Here is a 27,059-nt window from a genome sequence, read left to right as displayed (position 1 = left end):
TCAAAAGCATCAATTCTTTGGCACTCAGCTTTCTTTATAGTCCAACTCTCACATCCATACATGACTACTGGAAAGACCATAGCCTTGACTAGATGGACCTTTGTTGGCAAAGTAATGTCTCTGCTTTTAAATATGCTATCTAGGTTTGCCATAGCTTTTCTTCCAAGGAACAAGCATCTTTTAATTTCATGGCTTCAGTCACCATCTGCAGTGAGTTTGGAGTCCCCCCAAAATAGTCTGTCACTGTTTGCATTGTTTCCCCATCTATCTGCCATGAAGTGATGGGACCGGATGTCATGATCTTAATTTTCTGAATGTTGAGTTTCAAGCCAACTTTTTCACTCTCTTCTTTCATTTTCATCAAGAGGTTCTTTAGTTCTTCACTTTCTCCCATAAGGGTGGTGTCATCTGCATATCTGAGGTTGTTGATATTTCTCCCAGCAATCTTGATTCCAGCTCGTGCTTCATCCAGTCCAGCATTTCTCATGATGTACTCTGCATAGAAGTTAAATAAGCAGGGTGGCAATATACAGCCTTAATGTACTCCTTTCCTGATTTGGAACCAGTCTGTTGTTCCATGTCCAGTTCTAACTGTTGCTTCCTGACCTGCATACAAATTTCTCAGGAGGGATGTCAGGTGGTCCGGTATTCTCATCTCTTTCAATATTTTCAGTATTTGTTGTGATCCACACAGTCAAACACTTTGACATAGTCAATAAAGCAAAAGTAGATGTTTTTCTGGAATTCTCTTGCTTTTTTGATGATCCAACGGATGTTGGCAATTTGATCTCTGGTTTCTCTACTTTTCTTAACCCAGCTTGAACAACTGGAAGTTCATGGTTCACGTACTGTTGAAGACTAGCTTGGAGAATTTTGAGCATTACTTTGCTAGTGTGTGAGATGAGTGCAATTATGCAATAGTTTGAGCATTCTTTGGCATTGCCTTTCTTTGGGATTAGAATGAAAACTGACCTTTTCCAGTCCTGTGGCCACTGCTGAGTTTTCCAAATTTGCTGGTATATTGAGTGCTGCACTTTCACAGCATCATCATTTGAAATAGCTCAACTGGAATTCTATCACCTCCACTAGCTTTTTGTTCATAGTGATGTTTCCTAGGGCCCGTTTGACTTTGCCTTCCAGGATGTCTGGCTCTAGGTGAGTGATCACACCATCATGATTATCTGAGCCATGAAGATCTTTTTTGTATAGTTCTTCTGTGTATTCTTGCCACGTCTTCTGAATATCTTCTGCTTCTGTTAGGTCAATACCATTTCTGTCCTTTATTGTGCCCATCTTAGCATGAAATGCTCCCTTGGTGTCTCTAATTTTCTTAAAGAGATCTCTAGTCTTCCCCATTCTATTGTTTTCCTCTATTTCTTTGCATTGATCACTGAGGAAGGCTTTCTTATCTCTCCTTGCTATTCTTTGGAACTCTGCATTCAAATGTGTATATCTTTCCTTTTCTCCTTTGTCTTTCACTTCTCTTCTTTTCACAACTATTTGTAAGGCCTCCTCAGACAACCATATATACACTACCATGTGCAAAATGATAGCTAGTGGGAAGCTACTGTAAAGAACAGGGATCTCTGCTCCATGGTCTGTGATGACCCAGAGGGGTGGGGGTGGGTGTCCAAGAGAGAGGGCAGATATGTATACATATAGCTGGTTCACTTAGTTGTATAGCAGAAACTAACACAACATTGTAAAGCAATTATGCTCGAATTAAAAACAAAAGTGAACCAAACGCCTCTAGTCATGGATCAGCATGTTCAAAAAAACAAAGGCATGAAACAATAGAAGATTATACCCGGGAAACTTTAGAGCCCAGTGTTTTTAGAGTGTTGGGAGGTGAAAGTAGAATATGGTTACTTAAAGTCTCATCCTTGGACCAGCAGCTTTGGCATCGTCCGTGAACTGTTGAGAGCTGCCAGTGTACGGGCCCCACCCTGACACACAGAGTCAGAACCTAAGGGGCTGAGACCCAGGAAACTGTGTTTTCAATAAGCTTGCCCATTGGCTCTCATGCAAGTTGAAATTTGAGAATCAAGTCAACTAGACCTACAGAACGCCAAAAGCTGGTCTGAAAAGACCAGTGTGTGGCAAACAAACCCCAGAAGATCTTAGACATCATGACTGGCTCCTTGTGGGCCTGCTTTTTAAACCTAATAACAGCCAGGAGGAATCCAGTTGTAGAAAATGTCATCACCAGAAGACTTAAAGTAAAACAGGTTACTTCTAACCAGATGTCTTAGAAGCCAGGTCCTGTTGCGTCTACAAATCAAGATCACAGTTATTTTTGTGACGGGAACAGCCCATGTTGTCTGTCTGGGTTACCAGCACACCTAATTACAGCAGCATCCGCAATACTATAACAGATACAGTCTCCTGCCTGGGAGATTATCCCGTGGCTAAACAGTTTTCAGCCAATTTAAACAAAAACAAAACCGACTTACCTCATTCTTCAGTCATCACTAATTAAAGACACCCTTCTGCTAGAGGCAGGCAGGGCTTTTGCTTTCTTTTAAGGTTGCAAACAAGCCCTGGAATAAAGACTTTGCAGAGATAGTTTCTACTAATGAATGCAGCACGAGGGTGTCACTTCACAGGCGTTTAGACAAAGCACAACTGAAATTGCCAGGATGGAACATGGACGTCTGCACATCAACATGTAATTAGAAAACTGAGCTGCTGTGTCATCTTCCTCCTCCTCTCCTCTCTGCTCTGCTTCGAATCCCTGATGCCTAGAGAATGGGGCTGTTGGTGGCTACCATTTCACTTAGCGACTAAGCAGGAAGCATGTGATAATTACAACGAGGACAGTATCGACCCTACCATGGCCCTCACTTCAACCCTGGGACATGAATGTTTATCTGTATCATAATTTAATCCTCATAACAAGCCTGAGTTAGGTATTCATGTTCTAGTCCCATTTCATAAGGGAAGAAAATGAACACAGAGCGGTTAGTAAATTTGCCTTAGAGTCCGTGTTCTTAACCACCATGTAATACAGTCTTTCCAGGTTGCCTACATTCATTCCTTCATTTCCTCTGCAAGACAACCTTGAAAGATACGTGTTATCAGCTCTATTTTTTCAGGTGAAGAAATGAAGGGTCAGGGAGATTATAATTTGCCCAAGGCCACCTAAATAATAAGTAGAAGGGTCAGGATTGAACCTGATTGCAAAGCTCATGTTCCTCCCTCCATTCCATACTCCTGCCAGCTACAATGCATGGGCGGATACTAGTAAAGACTGTTGGAAGGTTCTGGGCTGTTCATTTTTATTAGCTGCATCTAAACCTGGGTTAGGTTACAGAGAGATGAGGTCCTCCAGACAGGAGATAAGGTGAGAAAACTAGGGGTCATGGATCCCTAAAGAGCGGAGTGTGAAAATGGATGGCTGATCAGTTTACCCAACATCTTCAGAAGGAGTTAGAATTTGGCAAAGAGGTGAAACTCTCAAGCCACTGTTTCGCAGAGCTCTCCAGGAGGAGGAGGCCCTTTTTCTGGTGATGAGGCTGCCCTTTCAAACAGACTCTTCTTCCGCATTGGCCTGGACATTGGCTGGGCCAGGCTATAGCCTAGGCCAGATGCTAATGGCTCCCTCAAGGGCTGTGATTTCAGTCATTTGCTGCTCTGGCCAAGTGAGCTGAAAAACCACAGACAACATACCTCTTGTCATTTTACTGTTCTCAGAAATCTGGGACAATAGGGATGGAAGAAATTTCCAGCCAAGGCCAAACTTAACCTTAGGTACGCATACACATAAACACACACACGCATGTATGCACATTTGACAACTGAGCCAAATGTGTTTTTGATGAATGATTAGTGTGTGCTAAGTCGCTTCAGTTGTGTCCAACCCTTTGTGACCCTATGGACAGTGGCCCACAAGGCTCCTCTATCTGTGGGATTCTCCAGACAAGAATACTGGAGTGGGTTGCCATTTCCTCCTCCAGGGGTTCTTCCTGGCCTAGTGATCGAACCTGTGTCTCCCACATTGACAGGCAGGTTCTTTACCACTAGTGCCACCTAAGCCTCTTAATGATTAGTGGGGCTTTCCAAGAATCTGGCAGAGTAACACTTGAAGGGGTTTTAGCACAACCTTAAGATTTATGAGTGCTATTAACCTCCTTATGTTATCATTTTTCCAAAATAATTAACATAGCAGCACAAAGGGGTTTTCCTTAGGGGGTTTCCAAACAGGGGTCTGATCACTTTATCCATCCTTAAGTTTGCAGTGCCAAAAATAATGAACAATATTATACTCATACCACTGGGGGCCTTTCTACATTAAGAGGAGGATCTACATTATGGGGAAGAGAAACAACGACTAGTTCATTTCAGTCATTCACTGAATTTATTATGTGGAGAAAGCCTGGAGAAAAAAGTATATCTTAAATTTTTAAAATAAAATGTTATACAATTTTAATCAGCACTCATTAGAACCAATTTTAATGGCCTGCTAACTAACTTTTCCAAGCCCACTAAGTTCTGAGATGGCAGAACTGTGTCTTATCACTGATATGACCCCAGGGTTTAAAAGAGTGTCTGGCACATGGCTAATGCTCAGTAACTATCTATGGAGCAGCCATCTTACTGGGGTTCCTTCCAGCTGACCACTTTGATGATGATGACAATGATGGCGGTGGTGGTATGAGAACTATGCACTTGGGAGGCAGTGTCCAACTTCCTCCAAATGATGCCATCAAAGAGTTAAAGCTACTGTCCTCATCTTCAAGGGGCTTCCCTGGTGGCTCAGTTGGTAAAGAATCCACCTGCAGTGCAGGAGACCCAGGTTTGATCCCTGGGTTGGAAGATCCCCTGGGGAAGGGAACAGCTACCCACTCCGGTATTCTTGCCTAGAGAATCCCACAAACAGAGGAGCCTGGCAGGCTACAGTCCACGGGGTTGCAAGAATCAGATATGACTTAGTGACTAAACCAGCACATCCTCTTAAAGGGGAGGGATGTCAAAGTTAGTGAATCTCTGTTACATGCCAAGGTGACGGTATTAATAGAACCTGCTAGAAAATGTGAGGGCTGGGACAGAAACTGACAGCCCCCTGATCCCCAGTGGATCTCAGTTCTTAGTCACTGTCTTAGTCTGCCTGTCTGTGGTCACTGGGAGGCTTCAGGTGGTGAACTTGAATTCTTGCCTGGGGTCAAGAGCAACAGTCCTGAGGTTATTTCAACATTATTCTTGTGTGGAGAGAGGGAAGTGTTTCTATTTTGTACCACAGTCCGTGTGGGCGTTCCTTTTGGTGACATGGCCCTTTGGAACTCACCATTGGTGATTCCAAAATGACTCCAAAATTTCTCTGTAAGTTCCTTTTTTTGAATCCCACCCGGAATCTCCCAAACGCAAAGAGAAGCTCTGTTACAAAGTAGGAATGAGGTACCCAGAAAGGTTCATAAAAGCCAACGTAACTCGTAATTAAAATGCAGTGTTTCTACAGTGATAAACTAGTAATTCGGAGAAGGCAATGGCACCCCACTCCAGTACTCTTGCCTGGAAAATCCCATGGACGGAGGAGCCTGGTAGGCTGCAGTCCATGGGGTCGCTAAGATTCGGGCACGACTGAGCGACTTCACTTTCACTTTTCACTTTCATGGATTGGAGAAGGACATGGCAACCCACTCCAGTATTCTTGCCAGGAGAATCCTAGAGACAGAGGAGCCTCGTGGGCTGCCGTCTAAGGGGTCTCATAGAGTCGGACACGACTGAAGCGACGCAGCAGCAGCAGCAGCAGCAGCAGCAGCAGCAGCAGCAGCAGCAAACTTAGTAATTAAGCCAGATGGAAAAGGGTAACATTGAGTAAGATATCATTCATAAAACTGTTTGATGCTCAAGGAAATACAGCCTTAATGGAGAGAAAGATAATTTTTTTAAAAATCTGAAGACCCCGAAACCCTTCATAAGACCTTTAGACACAGATAATGCTGACATTTTAATTCCAGTTTCTCTTTGAAACATTTCTTTCCTGTTCTTTGTACCTGAGATAAGGTGATATTACAAGGCACTCTGATACTTGACACCATCATTAGATTGATTTGGTTCATGTGTAGAACAAAAGATAGAGGGAGATAACAGGGGAGTGTTGGGGAGGGCTTCCCTGTGGGCCCTGGGCTGGGCTGGGGTGACTGGAAGAGATGAGAGGCAGCAGAGGGGAGGTGTGGTTAGAGATGAGACACTAAATATATGAGCTCCGTGTGGAGAACCAGACATGCCCCTTGAGAAAGAAGCACAGCAGTGATGAAAAAAAAAAACCCAAAACCAGAGCACGCCTGTGTGCACTACCCTGCCTGTGCGCTTGTGTGTTCTTACATTGGGTTGTTCATTTATTCAGTGTATGAAGCATCTTCTTTGGGCCAGCAAAATGCTCACAGATAAAGTCAGGATCCTCATGCAGCTTACAGTTTTGTGGTGAAAAGAGACAATAGACACGTGAACAAATATATATAAAAAAAATGAAATCACAGAGAGTGATTATCGCCCGGATGAAATTAATTGAGACACTAGGAGAAGAAATAATAAGGGCACCAAACCAAGAGGAGGAACCTCTCCTAGAGGATGTCGCTTGAAAGCCGAATATGTGGAAGAACTAGAAGAAAAGCATTTCAGGGAGAGGGTCCAACAAGACAAACGCTTCTGATGAACCTATTTGCCGGGCAGGAATAGACGGAGATGAGAAGAGTGGACATGCGGGCACAGGCAGGGAAGGAGAGGATGGGACGAACTGAGAAAGTAGCACTGACGTGTATATACACTAGCGTGTGTAAAAAGAGATAACCGCTGGGAAGCTGCTATGTAACACAAGGAGCTCAGCCCAGTGCTCTGTGATGACCTAGAGGGGTGGGATGGCAGTGGGGTGGGAGAGGCTCCAGAGGGAGGGACTATATGTATACATAGGCTGAGCACCTAAGAATTGACGCTTTCGGAGTGGAGCTGGAGGAGACTCTCGAGAGTCCCTTGGACTGAAAGGAGATCAAACCAGTCAATCCTAAAGGAAATTAACCCTGAATATTCACTGGAAGGACTGATGCTGAAGCCTAAGCTCCAATACTTTGGCCACCTGATGCGAAGCGCCGACTCACTGGAAAAGACCCTGATGCTGGGAAAGATTGAAGGCTGGAGGAGAAGGGGATGACAGAGGATGAGATGGTTGGATGGCATCACTGACTCAACGGACATGAGTTTGAGTAAGCTCCAGGAGTTGGTGATGAACAGGGCTGCCTGGCGTGCTGCAGGCCATGGGGTTGCAAAGAGTTGGATATGACTTAGAGACTGAAGAATAATAGCTAATTCATGTTGCCACAGAGCAGAAGCTGACACAAAAGTGTAAAGCGATTATACTCCAATAAAACAGCCAGTCAATCTCTCTCTCTCTCTCTCTCTCTCTCTCTCTCTCACACACACACACACACACACACTCACACACAGACACACAAGAACCAAGGACCTGGAGAGACAAGGAACCTAGCATGTCCTAAATATTGGATAGAAGGCCAGTGTGACTGCAGCTCACCAGTTAGCAGGGAGAGAAATGTGTGATGAGCAAGAAGGCATGGGCAGGGTGGGTCCAGGACAAGCTGAAGAGCCAACTGAATTCTAAGGGTGGGGGGAGGCCGCTGGGGGTGTCTGAGGGAGGGAGTGGCAGGTCGGAGGAGATTCTGACCTGATTCTGACCTGATTCTAACCAGGCCCCGGCTGTTGGGAGGATAATGTGTTGGGGGTCAGGGACCAGCTGTGCTTATCACAGTGGCATGCATCCTCCTGTCCCGGTTATAGGCACTGCACAGTCTGGGGAACCAGAGCGCTGCTTGCCTTTTGGCATTTAACAGCTGGCAGGACACTCAGTGTGAAGAATGTGGTCTTCGAGAGTTTGGGATTTTACAGACAACCAAAGGGGCTTCCAAGGTGGTGCTAGTGGTAAAGAACTTGCCTGCCAATGTAGGAGGCATAAGAGATGTGGGTTTAATCCCTGGGTCGGGAAGATCCCCTCGAAGAGAAAATGGCAATTCTCTCCAGTATTCTTGCCTGTAGAAGATGAGAGGATGAGATTGTTGGATGGCATCACTGACTCAATGGACATGAGTTTGAGTAAACTCCGGGAGTTGGTGATGGACAGGGCTGCCTGGCAGGCTACAGTCCATGGGGTCGCAAAGAGTCGGACACGACTGAAGTGCCTTAACACTTCTACAGACAACAAAAGTGGGAGATCCACGGAGTACTACAACTTTCTCTTCGGTTTTTGTCGTTGTTTAGTTGCTAAGTCTGTCCTACTCTTTGTGACCCTATGGACTGTAGCCCACCAGGCTCCTCAGTCCATGGGATTTCCTAGGCAAGAATACTGGAGTGTGTTTCCATTTCCTTCTCCAGGGGATCTTCTCGGACTGGGGATCAAAGCCATGTCTCCTGCTTTGGCAGGCAGATTCTTTACCACTGAGTGACTCTTTTCATAAGAGACAGGCTATTTTAAAACCCAAAATATAAGAATAAAATCTCAGGGGGAAAAAAAACTAATTTTGTAGGAAACACTATATCATCCTTGTATTTTCAACATTTTGACTTAGAAGCAGTGAGAACCTCCTTTCAGGCTGGGTACACACCTTCACAGCAGTGTTCAGAGCATCAATTTTTAGGAACCATCAAGCTCCCCCCCACCTTCTCCCCCATTTCACAGGTAAGACAAGGTGGGTTCAGGAGGCATGTGACTTTCTCAGGATGATGATGTGATTTAAGGGCAGAGGACCAAGGCCCCAGTCTCCTGACTCTGGGTTCATTCTCCTTCCATGACATCATCATGCTGTATATTCTTGCTGGTTTCTTCTGCTTTGCCAGCTTTCAGATACCGTCCCACCTATTCCTGTCCAGGGTGCAAGCCGCTGGCCATTTTCACTTCCCTGCCTAGATTTCTGAGAGCTAAGACACTTACCAAGAAACAAGTACTCAGCAAAACAGCGCTCAGCCTGGAGCCTGACAAAATGGAATTCCATTCTTTATGAAGAAGAAGAAGAAGGTGTGTCTTACCTGATCTTCAGATACGCGGCAACTCCAAACACCAGTAACACCACAGAAATGACCGTCACCGTGATGGCGGCGATGCTGCCTGGGAAAGAGCAAAGCACAGCAAGAAGGTGAAGGAAGGGTGTGCATTTCAGATCGTTCTGCAACAGACCCCAGGGGATTCATTCTGTTATCAAAACACTTCTCAGGTTAGGCTAAGTTGTGTAAATGGCCACTATTTATTAAGACCTTCTGGGTGACCTGGAGTTCAGAAAACAGGCCACAGTAATATTTGATTATCTTTTTAAGAATACCACCAATCTGTTGCCACTGCTGCTGCTATTTGTGGGCAAAGTGGATTTAAAACCTCCTGAAGTCCCATTTTCTCCTTTAGTACATTTTAGCTTGTCTTTCTAGCACTCGTAAGATATTGGAAGAGCTAGGATGCCTAATCAAAGATCATGACAAGATGATGTAATTGATGTTTTAATAAACCAGAGCCGCACAGCTACGTCAGTGTCCAGTTCAAAAGGGTCATCTTGGTAGGAAATGTGCTAATTTTAATGATGCCATCAAATCAAAGCATTAAAAAAAAAACAAACTCCACAGCTTTCATTCTTGGTAAACCTGATTTTGTAGAGGTTAAAGTCAAGTTTGATATATAAAATAAGGTCAAGTCTGTTAGGTAACAAATATTTTTTGTTTGTAGAAATAACCAGGTACAATTATAAAGTAACATGAATGTTTTATTTTGTAGTTTAGAATCTGGCTCCAAAGGCAACTATTAGGGCAATTAAAACAAAACAAAACAAAACAAAACCCTTTGAGCATGTAACCTTATGAGAATAACCACATTGCTTCCACAGATGACTACTTTGGAGCACAGCATGCTTTTTGTGTAAGCTGGTGACTAATAATGCATATATTTCAGATTTATTTCACCCCAGAAATGCAAGAATCAATTGGGCTCTTGTCTCTTAGTTAAAGTGACTTTTTGTTAAAAGTGACTAAAATTGTTATTAGGGGCCCCATTTACTATTTCAGGCCACTGAGAAATTATTTTCTACTTGAACAAATGAATGGGACTCTTACACACATTGGGAAGAGCTTCAGACCTAGAAGATGTAGATTCAAGTGTGGTTCTGTCATTATTAGCTGTCTGAATGTGGGCTATTAACCCTGTTCACTCATACACTGCTCACCTGCTATATACAACTTCATACACAGAAAGAAGAGCTGTTCTACTCGTCTGCATAATTTTAAGAAAATTAAATGAGATGCCCTATGTACCAAGCTGGTGCTAGTGGTAAAGAGCCCACCTGCCAATGCAAGAGATTCAAGAGACGTGGGTTCGATCCTTGGGTCAGGAAGATCCCCTGGAGGAGGGCATGGCAACCCATTCCAGTATTCTTGCCTGGGGAATTCCATGGACAGAGAAGCCTGGTGGGCTACAGTCCATGGGGTAGCAAAGAGCTGGACACAATTGCATGTATCTATATGCACCAAGCTAAAGCCCTATCCAGACATGACTTCCTGGACCAGTGCCCATTTTTTATGGATCCATCAAGGTGATGGATCTGCCCCACATTTTTGGAGATATACTATTTGTAGATTATTTTGCCGCTTCTCCTTCTATTTTTCCCTCTATGAATGGCTTTTGTGTATTGTGCTTCTCATTAGTCATTCCACCAAAGGAATTAGAACAGAGCTAAGAAGCAAATCAGTCTACCCGTGAACTCTTTAGTAACTCCCCCAAGGTTTGGATGAAAGAAGGCTGCAGCAGACATCCATGCCCCCACTGGTTATAACTTCTAAAAGGCCAAGGAGGAATTGTTAACATCGAGACCAAGACCAGACCTTGACTTGTCTACACAGACTGACATTGTGCACCATTTCAGAGCTCCCACACCCTGAACACTCACACACCCATCTCTTTGCTACTAGAGTCATTTAGAGCCAGACTGGCATAATTATCAATATATTTCTCACTCCCCATTTACTACTATCAAAATATGATTATGGCACCAAACATTCAAATATGCAGACTGGATCAAGCAGAGAAAATTCAAGATCAGATCCCTTTATGGAAAACCTCTACTCCTATTTTGAAAGGTGGCACTTAGGTTCCCGGTCTTCAAACTGTGCTGAAATTAGAACAATTCAAAAGCTCACTGAAGCCTCTTAACAGCTGTTTTAAGAGCTTGAGAAATGAGGATTATTACTGCACAATAAAATAATGGGGGTATTTCAGAATTTAAAAAGATACACTGATTGCAATTAGGAGCAGTTTTGAAAACTGACCTTTGAATTTGATCTCCTCCTTTCAAAAAATGGGAGAAGAGAAAGAATATAGTTGATTTCTCTGTCAGACCCTTCTTTCTTGCCCCAGGATACGTTTAATATAGGAAACCATAGGTTTGACCTTTCCCAAAGTTTCTTTCCTAACTCTAGGCTGTTGGATCTTCTCCAGCTCTGTGATTTACTAGATTTTTTTTTTTATATATACCACCTCTTATTGAAGATAAAACAGGCAGTTCCCACTGTACAGCAAAATGAATCAGCCATACATAAATGTATATGCCCTCCCTTTTGGACTTCCCGTTCTGGTCACCACAGTACATTAAGCAGAGCTCCTTGTGTTATACAGTGTGTTCTCATTAGCTGTCTATTTTATACATAGTATCAATAGTGCATATACATCAGTCCCAGTCTCCCAATTCATGCCACCCCTTGCCCCTTTCTTCCTTGGTATCCATATATTTGTTCTCTACATTGTAAAGCAACCACACTCCAATAAAAAGTAATTTAAAACAACTTAATGGAGATGTCACAAAGCTTTGGTTTATGTGAATTATATTTATTGTATTTGTCATAATAGAAATTCAAACTGAATTTTTCATTTAAAATACTAAACCTTAAAAAAAAAAAACCCAGCAGTTCCCCAACTCATGTCGCTATTGTTTTTTTTTTTAATACAGCGAGTGGTACAATGACTCACTTCTCTGACTGGTGGCTATCTGGCCCTTTAGACAAGTCTTCAAATAAGGCTCTTCAGGGCCACCCTTCTTGGTCATAAAGGACAGCTCATGTGACCAAAGCTGGAATCAACAGGTGATGTCCTCTTATGAGCCCTTGAGGGCAGCTGAACAAAAGGGCATTTCTGAGGGTTCTTCCTGCCCCAAAGGAGAAGGAAACATGTGAGGTAAAATAGACTACACTTAAATATTTGGGCCACTTTATTGACTATTCTGCCACCCAGCTCGTCTCAGAGGGTGTCACTGTGGGGGCAAGGGTCTTCTGGAACTGGAAGGCTTTCATCAGGCCCCTGTCCTGGGACGTCTCATGTCCTGAGCTTGCTCTCACCTCCACGGCAGCTGCCGCCACCAGAAGCTGCTGAGAAGCCCCTCCTGGGAAGTTCCACACCTCAGGACATTGCGGTCTGAGCATCTGAGGGGGTTGCTGAGCCAAAATGAGCCCAACCATATATAGTAACTGAAAAGGCTGGATTTCCTCCTTGCGAAAACAAATGCCATTTCCCCCTGAGTTCTGGTTAAAGTAAGCTGGAATTTCCCTTCACTTGCTGCTGTTTCTTCTTTTGAGGTGGAGGGGCAGGGCGAGAGAAAAACGAGGAGGGTGTGATGGAGCAGAAGCAGCTCTGGAGGCATCTCTGAAGGCTGAGGCTTTTCAGAGGGGTTTCGTATTTCCCCCACTTTGGTAACAACACAGGATAAAAAACCAGAACAGGCTAAAGAATAATCTATTCTATACTTGCAGTGGTTACTTCGGTCTGGGCCGAGAACCTTACAGCTCACATCTCATTTAATTCTCTTTATGAGGTGAGGAGAAGGAGCCCCATTTGATAGATGAGCAGTCAAGGCTCTGAGAGATTTAAGAACTTGAGTCAGATTTTACAAGCTGGCAAATCATTAAGCTAACGTTTGAACCCAGGACGATTTCCTGGGGTTTGCCTGTTTAATCATTAATATACTGGTTACATGTCCACCCTTTTTTTTCAGCTTGGCCAACTCCTACGCTTTCCTTATGACAGCTAAACGTCAGCGCTTCTGGGAAGCTTTCCTGACACCCCCAAGCAAGTTGAAGTGCTGTTGTATGTCCTCAGTTCTTTGTATCTGCTTCTCCTAAACACTCTGTGTTGTGTTTACGACTTAACCCAGACAGATTCTGCACATTCATCCTGCATCTCCTCTGCCCCCTCCCTGAATTCTCAGCACCAGGCAGTTTCTAGCCCACTGTGGGTGTTTAATTAATTTTTTTAAAATGTTGAATAATTAAGCGTAATATTGACAAAGAAAAAAAGATAACTGGCAGTTTTTGAGCCCAGTCACTGTGCTGAGAAAGTTCCTGAGCAGCAGTCTCCCCGCCCATCCATCTTGGAACCTTGTGCTCCAGGTCTCTCCTGAGAGCTTACTCCTATGACTCTACAGCTGTGGTCCAACCACCCCAGCATGTATTTGTGAGTCCCCATGATGACTGAGCAGGAGGAGTTATTTTAGAAATATCTGCCTGAATAGAATCTGATTATATCCTTGAAATAGCCAAAGCAAAATCCCACACTCCTGGTCAGACTTTGAGCAGACTACCGAAGGACAGGGCTTTCCTGAAGGGCATCACTTGCCTTATTTGACTCTGTCCTGTGCCTCTGAAGTCCTGGAATAAACTATGGCATCATTTTAAGGGCTCTCTCTCCCAACACCTGCCTCTTTTTTATTATAATCCAGCTAGGGAGAAGGCAATGGCACCCCACTCCAGTACTCTTGCCTGGAGAATCCCATGGACGGAGGAGCCTGGTGGGCTGCAGCCATGGGGTCGAGAAGAGTCAGACACGACCGGGTGACTTCACTTTGACTTTTCACTTTCATGCATTGGAGAAGGAAATGGCAACCCACTCCAGTGTTCTTGCCTGGAGAATCCCAGGGACGGGGGAGCCTGGTGGGCTGCCATCTATGGGGTCACACAGAGTCCGACACGACTGAAGTGACTTAGCAGCAGCAGCAGTCCTTCACAGACACAGGGAGTCCTGCACACTCAGAAGGAGCTCTGTCCAGCCTAGTTCCTTGTCACTTGCCCTAAAGGTGGTCTCCTGTCTTCCTGGGCTTGGGAATATTCCCAAACCTCAGATGTCCTCATCTGAGGGGGCTCTTCTCATTGAAGGGGTTTCTTTATTTCCCCCATTTTAAACATGAAAGAAACAGTTCATCTGACCTCTTGGCAGGGTACCTGCAAATCATATCCAGAAATGAGAATATTAGGATGTGATGGCATGAACTCAAATGACCTCTGAAAGAAAGAGCTTTCCTAGGTTCCTCCAAAAAGTTGCAATTGCTCTGAGAGTGCCAGGGGGGCAAAGGAGATGACAGTGGGATGCTTCTAGTGTGACAAAAGAAGGTGTGTCTTGCTGCTATTGGTGGATGACTCCAGAACTACGTTCTCCTTGGAAATTCATCAGTTAACTTGTTTAGAATGCATGTACGTGTAAGTGCTTTGCTCAGGATCTTGCGTATGAGTGTGTGTGTCTGATCTATTCTGAGAAGTCTTTAACAAACCTCTTGACTGTTTTTCAGTGTTCTTGATCTTTTCTTTCCTTTTCCTGGTCTAGAGAATAGGTAAGAAATGAACAAGAGGAGCGGGTGGCCACTTCAGAGTGTGGTGGCTCCTTCAGTTAAAGCCACCAAGAGGAAAGGAACATTCTGTCTCAGATGAATTCTTCTTGAAATGAACATGTCTGCCCACTAGCTGGAGGATGAAAGCTGGCCGCTGGTTAAGGAAAGGAACTGGAGGGCTGACCTCTGGGTGTGCCCAAATCTCCCTTTATTTATTGCACTAGGGAAGGGCTCTCCCCTCTTTACAGTAAAGTCTCACGTCACAACTCCTTCCTCCAAACAACAAGGGTAAGAGTAATAAACAACAAGAATACAAATTACGACAACCAACACTTACTCTGTGCCAGGATTGCTCTATAAGCATCACATATTTCGATTCAAGCAATCCTCACGAGAACTCTGTGAGGTGGATCCTCTTGTTATCTCCATTTTACAGATGAGGAAACTGAGGCACAGAGAAGTTAAGGGCCCAGAGCCCAGGGTTGGTAATTAGAGGGACTGGGATACAGGGTCTGGTTCCCGAGTCCACACTATTACCTGCTGGGTTCTCCTGCCATCTGGACCCTAGTATCAGATCCCAAAGTGAAATAGAAAGTGTTAGTTACTCAGTCAAGTCTGAATGTTTGTGACCCCATGGACCGTAGCCCCCCAGCCTCCTCTGCCTATGAGATTTCCCAAGAAAGAATACTGGAGTGGATTGCCATTTCCTCGTCCAGAGGATATTCCCAACCCAGCGATCCAACTCAAGTCTCTTGCATTGCAGGAGAAGCACATTAGATCCAAGTCCACTTGCAAATAAAATCTGCTGCTCTGGCCCATTCTCTGTCTACCTTCTGTTGGCTCTCTAGGAATCAGGGCCCAACTCTGGGCCATGTGGGAGTTTGGGTCCTCATATGGGTCCTGGTGGAGATGAACTGAAGCTCAATGATTCTGGTTAATGGGGAGAAGGACCAGTCAGGAGCAGACACCAGTTAGAACAGCAGCCCAAGAAGGGCCAGGTCATTAGTTTCTAGTGTGTGCTGTGGTCCAGAACTCTACTGGGAGTGTCACCTAAAGCTTACACTGCAGAATAGGCAACACCACAGGGTAGGTGGGGGCTGCGATTTGCTTTGGTAGTGTGCCTCTGGGTGTGTGCATGCGTGCGTGTGCGTGTAGGTTGTGATATAGGGGAGAAAATGTGGAAAAGAAAATCTCTATTTTTGGACACTGTCATCTAGGTGGATCCTAATTTTACATTATTGAAGGTTGCTTTGACTTCTGGCCTTGAATTCTGCTAGGATTTTACCCCTGTGTTTCTCCCCACTCTATCCCATACTAGAGGAAATGAAGCTTATCTCCCTCTGACCTCAAATCAATCCCACAAGCTACAAACCAATCTCCTGACGGAGCTCCCCGGGCTTCTCTTGGGCTATGATGGTGCCAATGGAAAGATGCAACAGGCAGGGATCTGAGGTTTCACCACCCAGTGGTGGAGACAAGAGTCCGGGGACCTCATCGGGGAGTGCAGCATGGGATGGACAAACAGGTGGGTACTTAAAGTGGGAAGTGGGTGGCAGCAAACTCTGTATTTCTGCCTCTGACTTGGGGGAGGATGTGTGTCTCTAACAGCAGGCGTAGGGCAGAGGTGGGAGTGAAACTGTTCTCTAAAGAGAGGGCGGGACTGGGACAGACAGTATTGAAGGTTTGAGGCAAGAACCAGCTGGATGGAGACAGACACCTAATATTTCAGGTCTGAAGGATTAGCACTGAGTTTGGAGACAGAGGGCTTCCCTGGTGGCTCAGATGGTAAAGAATCTGCCTGCAATGAGGGAGAGCTGGGTTGGGAAGATCCCCTGGAGAAGGAATGGCAACTCACTCCAGGATTCTTGCCTGGAGAATTCCATGGACACAGGTACCTGGTGGGCTACAGTCCATGAGGTTGCAAAGAGTTGGACACAACTGAGTGACTACACTTTTAGTTTGAAGATAGAAGCACCTCAACTGGTGTCCTCACCTGAAAACTGGGATAATCCCTGTCCTTTCCACTTCATGGGGCTGTTGGTAGGGTCACATGGGAGGATGTGCTTTGCACAGGAGCTTGAATGAAGGGGACTGTTGTGAGCCTGGTCCCTTCACATTATGGGTTAGGAGACTGATATATTGAGGGAATGGAGGAGAGAGGTATCTTACCCAAGGTCACACAACTTAAAGAGGTGATAAAACTAAGGCTGCAGTCAGCATAAGCGGATGTGATGGACATGAAAAGGGACCATGGAGTGGCTAGGTACTCAGGGCCAGACGGCGGAGATTTCTGAAAGCCAGATGTGCTGTTTAGACTTGACAGCGGAGAGGGTGGGAAGCATGGGAGTGCTCTGGCCAGAGGCAGGATTCTCAAGAATCTTTCCAACTTTGTCTTGCAAATCACCCCCAGTGATGTCTGCTCATCTTGAACCCTCCTTTTCTAGACGTATGATCTTTCCCTTTGTATGGCACAAGTCCACGAACTTATTTTAGTCTGTAACTAATGGTGACCGGTGTAGCTGTGGGTAGGTATGCTTATATATCTGAGATAAAGACGTGTGAAATACACTGTTAGACTCATAGCTTTCCGTGAACATGTTCTGCAAACTCTCTGCACTGAAAGTCCCTTAAAAGCTAAGGATACCAAGTGTACTTCTTTATTTGTTTAGACCCAAATTAAGTAACTCATAAAAGAACTGATTCTTCTAAAGTGTAGTTATTTGTTAAACTGAACTTTGTAAGTAGTTATGATACAAAATTAAAACTCCCTTATAAGGCATAGAGCTTGCATGCAAATATGCCACAGAATTGTTTTTAATTAGCACAATCTAAGTTTGTCTCAGTGCTCTCCGCTGCACCGTTCCTCTTGCAGCTTTAAATCAGTAAATAACTGCTCAGTCAATTCGTCACACAGTGGCAGAAGTGAACTTTATCAGAATCGGTCAAATATTACCACAATTGGAATCATTTACTTCACGTTTACACGCTCTCCTAAAAGCTAGTTCGTTTGCAGAAATGGTCAGTGGACAGACTTGGGATTCAAACTTTGGGGCAGGATCCCTAATCCCTGTATTTTTCTACTTCCTGTAATCAGAAGCCCTGGTTTAGGGACTGGCTTTATTTTTGTCTAAAATATACACTACCGTGTGTAAAATAAATAGCTAGTGGGAAGCTGCTATATAGCACGGGGAGCTCAGCTTGGGGCTCCGTGGTGACCCAGAGGGGTGGAATGCAGGGGTGAGAGGGAGGCCCAAGAGGGAGGGTGGATATGTATACATAAGGCGGATTCATGTAGTTTACAGCAGAAACTAACACAACCTTGGAAAACAACTATATCCCAGTTTTAAAAAGTATCTTACCTCCTTGGATAGCATATAGTTACAAAAATGTATACAAGAAACACGGCTCTCTGTTGAGATAATATAAGATTTGCATTTGCCCAAGCAAGTGTGTGTTCCTTTTTCCTTCATTTCTCTCTCCTGCAGGCATGTCAGCTGTGCTTGAAGGATGCAGGGAGTGCAGGTTTGTAATTAATACCAGCCGGGGCACACAAGTCAGCACAGGTCCTGGTTACCATAGTTTTAAAGTTTCCTCATTTCACTTGCAATTACAATTTTTCTCAACACAAATGATGCGTCTCTGTTATAACTACCTGATTAGGTCGCCTGACCCCAGCTCGCCTTTGACACCTGTCATACGAACTAGGCTGGGTTTCTAAGAAGAGCAAACAGTGGTCCTAGTCCTCTTTCCCCACAGCATCAGGGAAAGCTGATCACCACACAGCAGCTTGCCTGAGTATTATGTCAGGGAGCATTCCTCTCACTTGGTGCTTCCCAGACCAAAAGGAGCCCACAAGGAGGGAGCCTTCTTCCCGAAACAGGGGCGACCCCTCCATCTGAATGTTATTAACAGTCTCTCCTTAAAGGCTGAATTCAGTCTTGACTTCACAACGGTTCTCAGGGGACATCTCTAGCATTGTGCCCAAAGCAGTAAACAAAAGCATTAAGAAAACCAATTGCAGTCACAGAAGTCATGGCAGGTACCGCTTCCTCTCCTGCTACCCTGTGCCGGGCACTGAGCTGGACAGAGACGTGTAGACATTTCCACTTAGGAGTTTAGCAAAAGCAGTTAATAAAAACCTATTCATCTGGTGCAGAAATGGAATTCTACCCTTGAGGCTGGATTTCCCAAACTTAATTCTGCGACCAGAAGACCTGGGTTGGAAGACTGGCTTTATACACCCGCTAGCTGAAGAGTCAGGAGCAAGTTGGTTCATGGCTCCCTGCCTCCAGAGCGTGTCTGTGGCCTTGTCTCTCCCTGTAAAGTGGCAATTCATTCAATCATTCACACAGCTGATGTTTACTGTGCGCCCAGCTTTGATGAATCACTCGCTTTGCTCTCAGAGCACTTTTACAAATTAGTGTATTTAAAATGCTTTGTCCATCATGAAGTACAGTACAAAGGTCTCAATCTCTGGGCGTCTCTTACCCATTAACAACCCTGAAGCCAGGAACCCTGACGTCTATCCTTAAACGTGTCAGTCCCTGCTTCTCGTTCTCTCCTGCAGGACAGATTCTCAGTGCCTGCCTAAGTTCCTGAGTCGTGTCCGACTCTTTGCGACCCTATAGACTATAGCCTGCCAGGCTCCTCTGTCCATGGGGATTCTCCAGGCAAGAATACTGGAGTGGGTTGTCATGCCCTCCTCCAGGAGATCTTCCTGACCCAGGGATTGAACCCGCATCTCTTACATTGGTGTGCAGATTCTTTACCACTAGCACCGCCTGGGAAGCCCTTTATAAGCCCATCATTACTCTTTTAAAATTACTTGATATACTAAAGATAATTCAGCTTGAGCTGAATTATAGCTTCTACTGGGCTGAGAGAACCATACCTTGACATGATTGGGGATCTTGGCTCTGAGTCATCTTTGAGGGACTGGGATGGGAGAGATTTCTGGAGATTAATTTTTTAAAAAAAGATCAGAGAGTCCCCTTTATTGTTTGTCATGGATGAGGAGAAGTTTCCTTTCCTTCTTGTGAAAATTCTGATCTGTAGTGTAAGCAAGTGAGCTGTGTCATGTTGGGTCATCAAGTTTCTTGACGGAAGGAACAAGATATTTCTACTGAGGAGTCATGTTAGAAAGAGGTAAATAGATCCTGATATCTCTCTGCTATCTGCTATCTTTTATGAAATCAGCCTTGAGAGTATCAAAGAGAAACTGGGAACCCTGAAAACTTGGGAGTTTTCCATCTGGGGACCACTAGCTGCAAGGCAGTGGCAGGCTGAGAAGTTAGCTGTGGCCTCTGACTTCCAATTTAGGGGGCCAAGTTGAGACTCTCCACTCTGAAGTCACCCTTTTACAGATGCCCCACATAGAGGGGCAAATCATGTGCTGCAGGTGCCATTTATCTCCATGAAGACTGAAAAATGTTGCTTTGGTTGTTCTATCTCTTTAGCATTCCAGTGATGAACATGAGACATGACCACAGATAAAACAATGGTGGTAGTGGTGTAGTTGCTAAGTCGTGTCTGACTCTTGCGACCCATGGACTAAAGGCTCCCCTGTCCATAAGATTCTCCATGGAAGAATACTGGAGTGGGTTGCCATTTCCTTCTCCAGATAAAACAATACTGAAGAGAAAAATAAGCCAGAAAATTTGTATACGCCCTTTTTGAGAGTCATCTAGTCTGCAGGTGAAGGCTCAGATCCCTTTGAGACTCCCTAGCCTTGGCAAATAAGATTTTCCACACTGACATTTTCTTGGTTCCAAGGATGCATCAAGAAGGAAGGGAGGAGCTTCTCAGGGCCCAAGACAGAGCTCTAACTCTGTTTGCCAAATAGTAAGCCAGTCTATCATGGAAAAATGACTCTTGGCTGGGAAGCAGAGAGTCAGTTTCAGGTCACCTGTCTCAACACCTTGACCAAGGGCAGTGACATCAGTATAGTTACTGCAGCCCAAGAACTTAAGGATCTCTCTGGAACCATTAGTTAATTTAGCTTTGCCTCCATGTAATTAATCACTAAGGCCAGGTAGGAACCTGCTTTTGGAGACTGTATTTTACCAAGTTTTAATTTCTCCCAAACTCAGACTGCCAAGAAAGTAATTTCCAAACTTGGATGCCAGTTAAGAAAGAAGGCACGCTCTAGTCTTAATCTTCTACCATCAGGTACAAGTGGAGCCTGGGCAAAATCCTTCAAGCTCAGCTTCTGTGTCCTTTCTTCTCCATGATTTACTTTCTCCCAGCTAGAAATCTCTAGTTGTTTGCACTCTTTACCTCTTTACTTTGGATTTTCCAAGTTTCATGAAAGAACTGCTAATTTCCAGTGTGAACATAGTTACTTTTCTCTTTCACACTTTGTGGATTATCCTTTTCTGAACTGTGTTATAAACAGGTGCTTAAATGGATCTTGACTACCTAATATCTATAGTAATAATCCTCTTGGGGAATCTCAAGGTGTTTTTACAAACATTTATTTTTTCAAGTTAAAAAAAGTCAAAGTCTAAAAGAGTCAAACTCTTGTTGGTATCCACACTGAAAATTAGACCCCCAACTGTAATAATAATAATAGCTAACATTGATTTAGTGTTCACTATGTAAGAGACTTTTTGTATACTTGTCTCATTTAATCCTAAAAAGAATCCTATAAAGTGAGTGCTATTATTACCTTCCATTTATAGATGAGGAAAACGTGATACTCAGTGATGAATACACTTCAGGTCTTCCATCTAGCCAATGGCATTGGTGAGATCTGAACAAGGCAGTCTGATGCCAAAGTTTGTACTATGAGTAACATTTTTATGCTTCTAGAGCTTGGCTTGGAAATGACCCCATAATTTCACTAAACAGAAGTATGGCAAAATGTTTTTGATGGCCCACTTCCATGGACTTACTGAGATTTATGACTTTAACCTAAGTTCACCTTAAGTTTTGGAGCCTGCATTCTATCCCTGAAGGCTGTGGGTCTGATGACAAAAGCAAGATACTGTAAAATAAAATGTTGTCTCTTGCTGGCCAGGGTTTTTCTTTCCCAGGACCTGAGAAGCAAGGCATGCTGAGGACAACGTCAACTTAGCATCCATCATGTGTCCTCCGAATGCAATATTCCTGACTCAACACACCGAGGTGGGAATTGTGGAATGTTTTCTGATGAAGATGGCGGGTTAGCGCTGATCTAGTCTCATGTTCCTGTTCGCATTCTGCAACCAAAAAATACGCTCCTTTGATTCAGAAGATTACAGTAAGAGTTCAGTCTGGATATGGAATCAGGTATATTCCAACAGGTTTTCCCAAGGAGCCAACAAGCCATAGATTCATTTCTGATATCAGCTGTGCTTATAAGTTAAATCCCAGGTCCTCAGTGAAGCATTTCCAAAATCACTTAGTCATTTAGTCATATGTGACTGATGAACATATTTGAAGCAGAAAGAAAGAAAGTATTCCAATGGAGACTAACTTCCAAATGTAATGAAAGGTGATACTGAGACAATTAAAATATATGATGGGGTTACATTGCTACTAGATAACGACATTGGTGGTAACTAGCTGATTTTATTACCTTGCCATAGATTTTTCAAAGGATGTTTTATAAATATTTTAAAGCCAGATTAAGATTTAGGTAGTAAAAGTAAACAAAGGATGCTGGGGGGTGAGGGAAGGGATAGTTAGGGACTTTGGGAAGGTCATGTACACAGTGCTATATTTAAAATGGATAACCAACAAAGACCTACTGTATAGACCATGGAACTCTGCTCAGTGTTATGTGGTAGCCTGGATGGGAGAGGGGGTTGGGAGGAGAATGGATACATGTATATGTATAACTGAGTCCCTTTGCTGTTCACCTAAAACTCCCACAACATTGTTAATTGATTGTACCCCATACAAAATGTTTTGGGGGTTAAAAAATAAAAATTAAAAAGTAAACCAAAGGAGAAATAAAAGTAGTAGAATTCAGAATATTTTTAAATCTAAAATATTATCTGAGTTGGAGCTCCTTATGGGAGTGTATGAGCATTAGTAAGCTTAGGGGTTTACCTTAAGTGTGAAGAATCGGGTACAAAAGAAAAAAATGTGAGTGAGGGCTTATACTAATTCATACTGTTGTTAGCCTTGCAGTCCATGGGGACCAAAGACAGGAGCCAGCATCATGGGAAAGAGACGCATGGTAGGAATGGGGTGGGTAGAACCCCATATGGAGGCAGACAGCCCTTCAGACGTCTAAAATGATGGTTATAGCTTTCCTTCCAAGGAGCAAGTGTCTTTTAATTTCATGGCTGCAGTCACCTTCCACAGTGATTTTGGAGACCAAAAAAATATATGACAAACCTTGACAATGTAGTAAAAGGCAAGAGATATCACTTTGCCAACAAAAGTTCATATAGTCAAAGCTGTGGTTTTTCCAGTAGTTATATACAGATGTGAGAGTTGGAGCAAAAAGAAGGCTGAGCACTGAAGAACTGATGCTTTTGAGTTGTGTGTAGAGAAGACTCTTGAGAGTCCCTTGGACTGCAGGAAGATCAAACCAGTCAATCCTAAATGAAATCGACTCTGAATATTCATTGGAAGGATTGATGTTGAAGCTGAAGCTTCAATACTTTGGCCACCTGATGCGAAGAACCAACTCATTGGAAAAGACCCTGATGCTGGGAAAGATTGAAGGAAAAAGGAGAAGGGGACAACATAAGATGAAATGGTTAGATACCATCACTGACTCAATGGACATGAATTTGAGCAAACTCCAGGATATAGTGGAGGACAGAGGAGCTTGGTGGGGTACAGTTCATGGGGCCAGAGTCGAACGTGACTTAGTGACTGAACAACAACAATGATGATGGTGTATTAGAGGGCTGTGCACAGGTCTTCAGGATCCCAAAATTTATATGTATCCCCCAAATTTATATGTGACAGTGCTAACCTGCAATGTGATGGTATTAAGAGGCGAGGCCTTTGGGAGGTTCTTATATCATGAGGGTGGAGCCCTTGTGAAAAGGATTAGTGTCCTTATGAAACAGACCTCAGAGAGTGCCCTCACCCCTTTTGTGGTGGGATAACATAGCAGTAAGTCACCAGCTCTGAACTAGGAATGCTGGTGCTTTGATCTTGAACTTCCTAGCCTCTATAATGTGAGAAATAAATATTTGTGGTTAAATCACCCAGTTTATGGCATTTTTGTCATAGTAGACAAAACAGATTAAGATAATGTAAAAATGTTTAATTTCTCTTCATTTTCAATTCAAAGTTTAGAATTTATGAGGTGAAGTGAATACACATCTTTATTGTCTAAAGCTTGGTATTTAGTCATTAAAAGCCATTAATTTAGTCATTCATCAAACATTTATTGTGCATCTGCACTGAGCCAGGCACTATTAGGTGCTGGGGATATATCTGTGAGCCCAAACAGACAACACCCATCCCATCATGTACCTGAAAAAGCAGTGTAAGCTGTGAACAAAGAGCCACACAAATAAATATATAAGCACACTGCAAAGAACTGAATTGTGAGTTTGTAACAACTGAATTTGTAACAGTCCAGAGCTGGACTGGGGGCCCCAGCAGAGACTTCCTGAACAGGTGATGTTTGAGCCTCGAATTCACTGGGTGAAGTGATGACATGTTGTGGGAAGGTTCCAGGTAGAAGCATCCAGGCTAAGAAAGGCCCTGTGACAAGAGGGAGAGTCACAGGTACATGGAACCAGGAGAGAGGTGGCATGGGAGACGGAGAGATGGAGGGGTAGGCATTGCGATGAGGCAGGCTTGGGGGGCAGAGCCCTATGCCTGCTGGGGCTCTGTGGGCTTGTAGATTTAATCCTAGTGAGCTTATACATGTTTTGATCAGATTTGTGTTTAATTATCATTCTGGCTTCTGTGTGGAGAACCAGAAAGATGGTAGATTGGTTCAGGAGAGGACATGAACGGACCAGTCAGGGGCTATCACAGGGGGATTATGGGAGCTTTGACATGAAAATGAGAGTGAGAGAAGTGGATGAATTTGGGACCTATTAAGAGTTCAAACCAACAGGATTTGGTGATGGAGGATTGAAGTAAAAGATGTTGGTGCCATTCACCAGGCCTGGGCATTTACCATGATTTAATATGTGTAAAACTGAGCCTAAGTTAGCTACAATACTTTTTTAGGATTATTGCTCCCTGATGCATTCTGAACAATCTGAAAGAATCTGATCAATAAATGTTTAATGTTATTTTACGTTTGTTTGTTAAATCATCATTCCTCCCTTATATATTTTGAATATATCATCTAAATATACTGGTCATTAATTTACTATAAGATATATTTTTTACCCCTAGAATCTTTCTATGTATACTTTAAAAATGATTCTTCCCCCTTTTCTAGGAGTTAAAATCATTTTTCAAATCTGTTTTCATCCTAAGAGTTAGCCTCGAATAAGGAGGTGTTTTGACAGCTGAAAGTCCTACATAGGTATAGATGCAGAGAGGATTAGATGTCTGTGCCTGCCTGGTGCCCTTTCTTTCAGGGTTTTATTAGCACAGTTCGCAATGAATAGACACAGAGTCAGACCAGCAATTTAAAGTTCAAAGGCCTTCACCGATTTTCACACTTAGGAGTCCTTCTCTTTGTAATGGAAAGCTTAGGACGGACTAAGACCAGTGGACACCTGGATTATACAGACAAAAGAGAATATCCAGTCTGCAGCAAGCACAGTGAGTATAATTTGAAATTTTGCATTTGCAGGAATTAGGGACAATTTGAGTGTAATTTTGTGTGCGATATCCGTTTGCCTCTCAAGCTGTTGCATGACACCACTCAATCTAGTTCAGGACATCACAAACTTATCACAGGCCCAGTCTTCACCCTTGAAGAACTCTGATTTAATAACACAAGATGACCCATATGTAACACACCACATTTCTCTTTTCCTTCAAAAGCCAAATAAAAACAAAGACAAAACTGAAAACTCGTTCTGTCTGCACAGCTGCTTTGGGATGGCTGCAGCTGCCGTGGGCTTCTCCTCCCATCTGGCGGCCCTGCCCCTCAGGCCCAGTTGGCAGCACCGGGCATTTGACATCTCATGTGGCTCATTTTCACAGCAGGTCTGGAGGCCATGGATCCTTACAACCTTTTCATTTCTATGAATTCAAGTAGGATGGGTATGGTGGAAGGAAGACTCAGGGTCCCTCAGAAGAATTAATTTGAATCCTGGCCAAGTCACTCAAGTCAAAATTTCAGTCATTTAACCTCTCTGGGCCAATTTAATCACATATAGAACAGATACCAGGCTTCCCTGGTGGTCCAGTGGTTAAGAATCCTCTTTGCAATGCAAGTGACACCAGTTTGATTCCTGGTCTGGGAAGATCCCACATGTGGTGGAGCAACAAGGCCTGTGTGCCACAGCTACTGAATCGGTGCTCTAGAGCCTGTGCTTTCCAACAAGAGAAGCCACTGCAATGAGAAACCCTCGCAACGCAACTAGAGAGTAGCCCCCACCTGCGTGCAACAACAAAGACCAACCACAGCCAACAAATAAACAAATAAATCTTGAAAAAAAAAGAACAGATACCATCCAGCTCACTTCACTGGAATGTTCTGAGGATAAGATGAAGATTCTGAATGTTCTGAAGATAATCTGTGTGAATCACTAGCCCATTTTTGGAATATGTAAATTCTCAGTAAACTTCATATGAATGTGAATCTCATTTCCTCTTCTTGGATGATCCTAATAAACAATTTTTATGGTACGGTAAGCCAAAAAGAAAAAAGAAGAAGAAGAAAAAAAAAACCCCACACACATACACACACACAACCCCTGAAAGACTGTCTCTCTTGTATTCACTTTATAGTGAAGAGCCCTTAAAGTCAGAGTAGTGAGTAATATGGTCTGTCAGTGTTAATGGCAAACCAGAAACCAGGTATAAACTGGTCTACAAGTTTCCAGTCCTGAACTCCCTGCAATCTACATATATGTACACCTACCAGTTGGATACTCTTTTTTTTTTTAATTTGTTTATTTTAATTGGAGGCTAATTATTTTACAATATTGTATTGGTTTCGCCATACATTGACATGAATCCGCCATGGGTGCACATGTGTTCCCCATCCTGAACCCCCCTCCCACCTCCCTCCCCATACCATCCCTCTGAGTCATCCAAGTGCACCAGCCCCAAGCATCCTGTATCGTGCATTGAACCTGGACTGGTGATCCATTTCACATATGATATTATACATGTTTCAATGCCATTCTCCCAAATCATCCCACCCTCTCCCTCTCCCACAGAGTCCAAAAGACTTCTATACATCTGTGCCTCTTTTACTGTCCCACATACAGGGTTGTCATTACCATCTTTCTAAATTCCATATATATGCATTAGTATACTGTATTGGTGTTTTTCTTTCTGGCTTACTTCACTCTGATTAATAGGCTCCAGTTTCATCCACCTCATTAGAACTGATTCAAA

General features: G+C 43.6%; 1 protein-coding gene across 1 annotated transcript in view; it reads right to left on the bottom strand.

Moving 5' to 3' along the window:
- The window catches only part of PARM1 (prostate androgen-regulated mucin-like protein 1), a 129,269-nt gene that overhangs the window by 12,322 nt on the left and 89,888 nt on the right, over positions 1–27,059 (bottom strand). The window contains exon 3 of the mRNA XM_069594371.1: positions 9,031–9,109. Coding sequence (XP_069450472.1) covers positions 9,031–9,109 — 79 coding nt within the window. The remainder of the gene's footprint in view (positions 1–9,030; positions 9,110–27,059) is intronic.

The sequence above is a fragment of the Ovis canadensis genome, chromosome 6 (genome assembly GCF_042477335.2).
Source record: "Ovis canadensis isolate MfBH-ARS-UI-01 breed Bighorn chromosome 6, ARS-UI_OviCan_v2, whole genome shotgun sequence".
Classification (NCBI taxonomy): domain Eukaryota; kingdom Metazoa; phylum Chordata; class Mammalia; order Artiodactyla; family Bovidae; genus Ovis; species Ovis canadensis.
The sequence above is the reverse complement of the archived record's forward strand: the minus strand, read 5'-3'. Positions and strand labels throughout refer to the sequence as shown.